Raw genomic sequence first — 8,950 nt, forward strand, 5'->3', positions numbered from 1 at the left:
GAGTACTGCGCTCGGTGTCCGCATGTGGAATGCGCTTATTGGCTGGAGAGACTCCGGAAATCCCTTTTTCTTCCAGATCTTTCTCCGGTGTCAGCTGACTCTCCTCAAAGATATATATATATATATATATTACAGCCCATTAAAATAAATTATGTGGTATTATTGAGAGCATTAATATGACAGCAATATTTTAAAGAGCTAGTAAAAACTAGATTATCTGTAAAGTCTTGGCATATCACTTGAACAGAGGATGAAAAAACACAAGTAGATAGGCTTATACGTGTCTATGTAATTTAGGGATTTAAGAAAAGTGAACATCTTATCTTGAATGCTATTTCCTTTCTTGATTTAGCATAGCCTACTACAGCTGACAGCTAGTATTAATCCAAACACAAGTGTACTAAGGTCAGCAAGACACAAATCAATAATACTATCAAAATCACATTTGCTTGACCCATTTGATAAGAGCCCAGTTGAAAATCCATGTTATATTGGAAAGCAGACCTGGGTTGTGAGCTATGATTCAGATAGGTCAGTTATCTATTGTTTGTACAGGATGGTTGCATTGATGGACACCAGCATGACATTGTGGGACAGATGGGCTTCTGGAGGTCAATGGCGTCTTCAGGGTTTTCATAATAGCTTGGTCCAGATTATTTAGTCGAATTTGTGAGAATCCCTCAACGCTGCCTGAAGAAGATTCTTGTAGTCGAAACACATTGCAGTTGTATGTCCTGATGTTATGTAAACCATGGGCTGATCTCCTCCTACTTACAGTATAAGTATTCTTTGTCAATATTATCTGTAAATATTTAACAAAGTTTTCTGCATTGTACTGGCCGGCTACTTGTTTTCTTTCTTGAGAATCCCTCTAAAGAATTCTCTATTCCATATAAATTAACAAAAATGTAAACCATTGAGTCTGCTCATGTGAGTCATTGACCTGTCACTCCTCCCTCACTCACAATAGTCGTTCTGTCAATCCTGGACATGAGAGGCTGCCTCCTCCATTCAAGGTCACGTCAGTCAGATGTTAAATAGTTCCTCATCCTCCCCAGTGTGAGCCACTATGTGCTGGCTCTTACTGTAATGTTCAGACCACGAATAGTAAATGGCTTGGATGAAACCCCTACTCTACAGGAAGATGATAGTCAGAGAGTGGAGAGGATGCAGTAACAGCTACCTTGCACAAAGTAACCCACTTTCAACACAAAGCAAGCTGTGGATAGTATTTTTTGTTAGTAGTACATGTTCATTAGGGAGTAGGATATGACGTGTGTGTGCTTGCATGTAGTTATTTAGGTGTCTAGGAGCCTCACTGTCATCATGACATCACTATCCTATCTGTCTGCAATGGATTCCCCCCAGATACTGGTATTATTAGGGCTGTGAGAGATAAGTCCCATGGTCTGATAGATATGGACATAGATTCAGCACAGGTCACCCCATTACCCATAGGCTATCTATGGCCAAATCAGTGTCTATTAGCAGGCAGCTAAAAATAATACCTGAAATGATGTTGCAGAGTCCTGTAAAGTTCTACTTCATTCTGTTTCATTGACACGAGGGGGAAGTTTCCTGGACACAGATTAAGCCTAGTCCTGGAATAAAATGCAAGATCAATACACAATTTAACATGCTTTTTAGACCAGGATTAGGCGTAATCTGTGTCCAGAAAACTGCCCCAAGAAGTCTAGTCTGTACAGAATGTTGTGTGTGAGAATATCGCCTTTGAAAAATTGAGCAGTGATGATTGACATTGGTCCCTGGTTGTGAGTTATACAGGGGTGTGAACTGTAGTAAGAGATGGTTTCTGCCTCTTGCAGCTGGCTATTGTCTGCCTGAGATTGTGGTTATTTATAGATACTGTGACATGGTTCAGCTGATGTGGGGTTGTTATGGCGATCTGCCAATTAACTTGTCCCAGGCCCTTTTTGAATTGGCAGTAGATGTTTAATGCACATTACTCTAATACAATGTAAAAGTTAATTAAAAGCTAAAGGTTATTGGTGTCTTATTGATGTTCAAATGCAGTGAAATTCATCATAAATAGTGAGTCCCCAGGATCAGTGTTGAGAGACACAGAGATACAGACACGCTGACTGTTGTAGATTTCACATCACAGTAAAATATCATGTCATGGCCATTATCTCAACAAACAATTGCCATCTGTTAGGTGAGTTTACTTTGCATTCTAACATTATCGTAAACCTCTCTGTGATTGTATTTGACTCCGGGAAGAAATGTACATAGACCGCTGCCATGCACGTTTGATGGAATTGAGCCCTCTGGCCCTAACTCTTCAATGGGCATATATCTGTGCTAATCTACTGCACTCTAGTGGACATAGATAGTGTATGAAAATAGGGAATAATAGGCATCCAAAAAGTGTGTACTGGCAAATAAACATTTATTAAGATGCTTTTGTTTAAACTGTTTGGTAACAAATATTGAAGTGAACATACCGGTAGTAAAGATTCAAAGGTAACAATAACAAAAACAACAAATCCATTGGGATTTTACATCCCTTCTACAGAGATTGGCGAAACAATCCAAACCATAACACAAGTCATCACAGTTCACCAACACATTTTCCTCCTTTACAGAAACCTTTAATGGTAGGATCGTCATTGGTTCAGCTTTGTATAGAACTAGACCTATGGATATATCTTCCCAATAAGTAGGTATAGGCTCAGTATTTTAGGTTTTAAAGTATGGAGGTGCTCTTTGTGTGGAAGACCATAAAGGACACCTCCCTTTTGTCCAAGTCCAGACAAACCCTGATCCTCCCAGGTTTCTGCTTTATTCCTGTAGCTCACCATCAATCACCTCATTTGCTCACATTGTATATAGACTTATTTTTCTACTGTATTATTGACTATATGTTTGTTTTACTCCATGTGTAACTCTGTGTTTATATGTGTCGAACTGCTTTGCTTTATCTTGGCCAGGTCGCAGTTGTAAATAAGAACTTGTTCTCAACTTGCCTACCTGGTTAAATAAAGGTCAAATATATATATATATTTTTTAATCTCCCCTACAACCCAATGACTAGCCTTGTAGTTCTCTTTAGAATTGTCTTTCCTGCTTATGGATTCACTAGCCACTCCTACCAACCAGTTGGCATTGTGCCCCACCTCCAAGTCCCAACAATGAGTCCCAGAGGTGTCTTCTTCTTCGGTGGTAGTCCCAGAGGTGAATCCCTGTGTACTCTTTTCCCTCTTCCTCCCTCAGAGCGGCTTGCCTGGCATCCTCTTCCTCTCTCAAAAAGCAGTGCAGCTTATTGAGCTCCTCTTTTATCTATTTTCTATTTCCTGAACCAAGATGTGAGACGCCATTTTGTTTTCTCCGATATCATTTTTCTTCTTTCCTTCTGGCTTTCTCCACAGCTGTCTATCGCTGCATTTTTTGCCAGGTCTTTTGCACTCTATCCTCCCTTAAAAGTACCTCCCTCTTCTGCCCTACCAAATTCAATACAAGAGAAATGACAGTCCATCGTTACTTTAAGACATGAAGGTCAGTTGCAAAAACCATCAAGCACAATGATGAAACTGGCTCTCATCAGGACCGCCACAGAAAAGGAAGACCCAGAGTTACCTCTGCTGCAGAGGATAGGTTCATGAGAGTTACCAGCCTCAGAAATTGCAGCCCAAATAAATGCTTCACAGAGTTAAGACACATCTCAACATCAACTGTTCAGAGGAGAATCAGCCCTTCATGGTCAAATTTCTGCAAAGAAACCACCACTAAAGGATACCAATAAGAAGAAGAGACTTGCTTGGGCCAAGAAACATGAGCCCGGTGGAAATCTGTCCTTTGGTCTGATGTAGAAAATAGTAAAAATAAAGAAAAAACCCTGGAATGAGTAGGTGTATCCAAACTTTTGACTGGTACTATATATATATATATATATATATATATATATATATATATATATATATATATGTGTGTGTGTGTGTGTGTGTGTGTGTGTGTGTGTGTGTGTGTGTGTGTGTGTGTGTGTGTGTGTGTGTCCAGTTACGACATATATATAAGCATTTTTATGAAGGGACAATAGACTAAAAACAGCAGGAAATCGTCTCCAATTGAATTTTTTTTAAGAAATCTGTCCCCAAGTATTCCCACACATAATAGAGAAGAAGTGATCATATACAAATGTAAGCACGGTTTGAAATTATTATGTTTTAGACTAACATTATATCTGTTTGAGCTTCTTGCTGTCAATTTGCCCTCTACAAGTTATTTGTAATTATGTTCCAGCCCCCTGATCAGCCGCTCAAGAAAAAATCAGACTGCGGCTGAATCTAGTTGATGATCCCTGGTGTAAACTGTAGGGGTACCTATGGTGCTGGAGATCAGAGATGCCCAGTGAGAGAAAGGCAGGTTGGGGTTGCCAGGATCAGAGTAGTGCAGAAGGTGTCATATGCTGAGACAGGGAAGAGAGAAGTAATGGAAGATGGGTCCAGGGTGAGGGATCCTAAGAGCATCCCTGTGAGTAGGCCGAAGTCAATAGAGAGTGATAGGAATAACATGTGCTTCAGTAAGTTTTAGCATTTATAGCCATGGTTGTCAATTGTACTGTAGAAATTAAACGAAAGTCACAGAAATAGAGGTTGTGGTGGCAGCAGCAGAGAAGTACTTGGGATTGCGAGGATTTGCTGCAGAATATCTGCAAAGGGTGTTGAGTGGTAGTGTTATGTCCTCTCAGACCATTGGTCTGGAGTAGGACTAGATAGGGTTGAATAGTGAGGTGGGTGGCGTTTTTTGTTGTTGTTGAGAGGAGTAATAGATGCCAGGGCAATTGTTGTGTTATCTTATCAAAGAATATAATGTAGCTAGACCGTTAACGGCCTCACACACCAGTACAGTAGGTGGTGGTGTATGCACCTAAAAGTTGGATGCGATCTGCCAAGCAAATCCCAAAGAAGAAGAAGAAGAAGAAGAAGAAGAAGAGTCCAGTTTGCCAGAAAGCCACACGAAGAAGAAAGGTCAAAGTTGATCTTGTCCATGTGTGTGTTTTGGTGCAGCGGTAGTTAGCTAGCTACTTGTAAAAGGGTTTCATCTTGCACTTTTGTGATCGTACAAATGTCGTAACTGGATGAACTCCCGACTTTGTGCTATAAGCAAGGCGTGTATTTAACGATTGTTCGTGGATCACTCGTGAGTCTCCTGCAAATGATTTGTTTCAACTTATAGCAAAAGCGTTATTGCTAGTCATGGTAGCTAGATAGCTAACCATAGGAAATGTCTTGTGATAAAGCTAGTTTAGTTAGCTAGCTGAATCTGTAACGATAACTAGCTATCTCCTAATTTTGATCTTCAGAACTTTAACATTATCATGAAGCTTGTTAAACTTAACATTCAATGAAGACATGAGCAATGCAGAAAATTCGAGCCTTGATAGCAAGTCCACGAGTGTTGAGTATCAAAAGCAACGGTAAGCTTAATTTAGCCAAATTAGCTGACTAGTTCGGAGGAAATCCGATTTGAGTATGTCATCGATATTGTAGTAGCTGGCGTTCTAACGTTAACTCGTGTTAAGCGGTCAAGTAATGATGACCATTTGTTGGCACCTCCTCCAGGTAACGTTAGTCCTGTAGATCTGACATTATTGGAAGGATGTCCCCTGTAGTGATGAACCGTGTTGTATTTACATATCCATACCTTCTAGATGAGTACCTACCCACCTTCACCATAGTACATATGGTGAAGGTGCTAAGTATTGATTTCAGCCCGAGGATGGATTTAATTTCAGAAAGTTGTTCCCTCCTGTCTGGTTATCTTCACTCCCCTTATCTGAAAATCATATCTTAGATCAAGGAATTGTATATGTGGAATAACTAGGTGTGAGTGCACACTTACCCTGGTAGTGAATGAACAGGGCTGAAATGTCATAACTTGAATTAAATACATCCCTTCACTCACTAGCTATTTTTTTGTGTTTTTATCAGGTTGGCTTTACAAGTGTGCAGGGATAAGGTGGATAATGAGCGAAGAGTCAGGGAATGCGCAGACAAAGCCACTGAAACGAGTGGAGGAGGGAAATAGAGAGTCGGGTGAGAATGGGCACATCACAAAGAAGCTTAAGTCTGATGTAGAACAGACTGGCGATGAGAGGAAACTCCCCAAAAGAAAAGTGGTCCTGCTTTTGGCGTATTCAGGCAAAGGTTACTACGGTATGCAGGTTGGTATTAACCCTCTTAATCTTTCCATAAATTGTATCCCATTGAGGGATGTTTTTAAACAAAATTGCTACTTTCTAAATTCTTAATCTGTTTTGTGTTTCAGAGAAATGCTGGATCTTCCCAGTTCAAAACCATTGAGGATGAGCTGGTTACAGCACTGATTAAGTCAGGGTGCATCCCAGACAACCATGGAGATGATATGAAAAAAATGTCATTCCAAAGATGTGCAAGAACAGACAAGGTATGGGAGACAAACATGGAAAGGGCTTAGTTGCTGTCTGCACAAATGCGTCCCTTGAGCAAGTAGTCTTACTTACCTGTGTTTTTATACCTGAAGTAATGGAATGCACAGGGTAAGACATGCACTGTGTGTGGCATCAAACACAAATGGATAATTACCTTGCTTTGTGATCAGCTCCATTTGTTTTGTCAGGGGGTTTCTGCAGCAGGTCAAGTGGTCTCTCTAAAACTATGGATGATTGAAGACATAAAGGAAAAGCTCAACTCCAATCTTCCACCTCAGATCAGAGTGCTGGGTGAGATCGCACTGCTTCCAGTTAAAAGTGTTGGAGACGAGCCTAAACCCTTCACAAGGAAACCCATGGTGTCAGAATTAAAAATATGTTCTTGAAGTCTAGGTGGTCGCTTTTGGGATGTCATTGATTCAACTTTTAGTGAAAATGTGTTGGACGTGGGATGACAATGGAATTGTTAATTGTCTCATGCTGTTTATTCTGCTTATTGTCTTGAATATATACTTTTAAAAATTGATCTAAAAAAGAACTTGGGTCGCTTTGGTTACCAATGGGGTTCCATATAGTTTGTGATATTTTTTTTTGTCCCGGTAGGTCTGAAACGAGTGACTGGGGGCTTCAATTCTAAAAACAGCTGTGATGCCCGCACATACTCCTACATGCTCCCCACTTTGGCCTTCGCCCCAAAAGACTATGGCACCGAGAATTTCGCTGCATTCCGCCTGGAGCCAGAGACACTGCAGAGAGTAAACCGTCTGTTTGGCAGCTACAAGGGCACTCATAACTTTCACAACTTCACCTCCCAGAAGGCCGCGCGGGACCCCAGCGCCCGCCGCTACATCACAGAGATGACCTGTGGCGAGCCCTTTGTGCGCGGCGGCGCCGAGTTTGCTGAGATTACCGTGCGTGGCCAGAGCTTCATGATGCATCAAATCCGGAAAATGATTGGCCTGGTGATAGCTGTGGTGAAGGGCTATTCTGGGGATGAGGTGTTAAAGCGAAGCTGGGGCGAGGAGAAGGTGGATGTGCCCAAGGCCCCTGGGCTGGGCCTAGTGCTCGAGAAGGTGCACTTTGATAGGTACAACAAGCGCTTCGGCGGGGACGGCCTCCATGAGTGCCTGGAGTGGACTGAAGAGGAGCAGGCTATCTTGGCCTTCAAGGAGGAACACATCTACCCCAGCATTGTGGAGACTGAGTGCCAGGAAGGGTCCATGGCCAGCTGGATGGCCACACTGCCCATACATGACTTTGAGGCCACTGCAAAAGGGGCTCAGGATAAGGACAGGGGGCAGGTGGGTGAATACAACAGAATAATATTTGCCAGCTCAATTGTCAGTGGTTGTTTGTTTTTGTAAGTCCTACAAAATGTTCAACATTAGTAGCTTAATCGACTAGGAGCAGTTCACACTGAGGAGTCATAAAACCTGCTGTCTTTTTGGGAGATGCCATCACCCTCTTTTTTTTTTAACCCATAAAATGTTTCAATTTTCAGGATGATGATGAGGGTAATGGTTCAGATTCTGCACTTTGAAGTCTCCAGCGAGTAGAAAGACACCCTTTGCTGTATCTCTCAAGAAGGAGCTTTTGTTTTGCTATGGAAATGCGTTGTCAATAATGCCACTGATTTTACATAATTCATTTGAATAAACATTTTGTTCTTTAATTTAAACCGTTGAGTGTGAATCCTTTCCAGTAGTAATCTTTAACACATTGTATTTTGGAGGATTTGTTAGCTGGAAGCATTCATAAAAGAAACACAGCTTGAGAAGACAGGTCTATGATGCGATGCCATGAAATTAATTATGGTATTTGATAACAATAATGTTAATCAATTATGGAAGTATAGTTTTTCTAGAATATTTGAGGTACTTTGAATATTATTTGGCCATGCCCAGCACGATATACCCACCGACTGCAAGGGCGCGAAATTAGAACATTAAGTAAAAAAGAGGACACCTATTCAGAGGCGCAGATATAAAAACACCCAAAATAGACATCAATTATTATTTAGAGCAGGAAACATGCCAACGATGTGTAAGACGTTCTTGAGTATCTTCAGGTATGTAACTAAACAGAAACGTTCTGTGTGGTCCGTGTTATCGCTGCGTTTTGAAAGCTAGCTAATCAGACCCCCATATCAATTTTGCCCTCCTAGTTGTATTGGTTATTGACGATCCATATTCGATATCAATGCACATTCTTCACTTTCATCCTCAGTCAGAGAAAGAGAAAGTTGTTTGTGCGATCAATGGATGTAGTAAACTGTTCTGCTCATCATTAGAGGGGAGACCAGTATGTTGGGAAACTGCCCAACGAAGACACGTTAATAGGTGAGTATCAGCTAAACTCCAACTCCCGCAACCAGGAAAAAAAGGTTGTGGCATTTCCTCACCAAGTAATGACAGCGTATGTATTCTGATTGGGGAACGTATTTAGTGAATGACATCTATAGAGTTGGACTGCAAACGAATGATGTAGGTGTATTTGATTTATTTTACTAGGACCCGAGGC

At 41.2% G+C, this 8,950-nt stretch overlaps 1 protein-coding gene across 2 annotated transcripts; it reads left to right on the top strand.

Annotated features, from left to right (window-relative positions):
* Positions 1-4,935: 4,935 nt before the first annotated feature.
* On the top strand, positions 4,936-8,108 carry LOC106563154 (tRNA pseudouridine synthase A). 2 transcript variants are annotated; one of them, XM_014128418.2, is made up of 6 exons: positions 4,936-5,160; positions 5,952-6,184; positions 6,289-6,426; positions 6,619-6,721; positions 7,034-7,731; positions 7,932-8,108. In XM_014128418.2, the coding sequence occupies exons 2-6, from the start codon at positions 5,987-5,989 to the stop codon at positions 7,968-7,970; spliced, it is 1,176 nt and encodes a 391-aa protein (XP_013983893.2). In that variant the 5' UTR covers positions 4,936-5,160; positions 5,952-5,986; the 3' UTR covers positions 7,971-8,108. The 2 variants fall into 2 exon arrangements, with proteins under 2 accessions (XP_013983893.2, XP_013983892.2); XM_014128417.2 differs by having other exon boundaries at positions 4,950-5,437.
* The last annotated feature ends 842 nt before the right edge of the window (positions 8,109-8,950 follow it).

The sequence above is a fragment of the Salmo salar genome, chromosome ssa11 (assembly GCF_905237065.1).
Source record: "Salmo salar chromosome ssa11, Ssal_v3.1, whole genome shotgun sequence".
Lineage (NCBI taxonomy): Eukaryota > Metazoa > Chordata > Actinopteri > Salmoniformes > Salmonidae > Salmo > Salmo salar.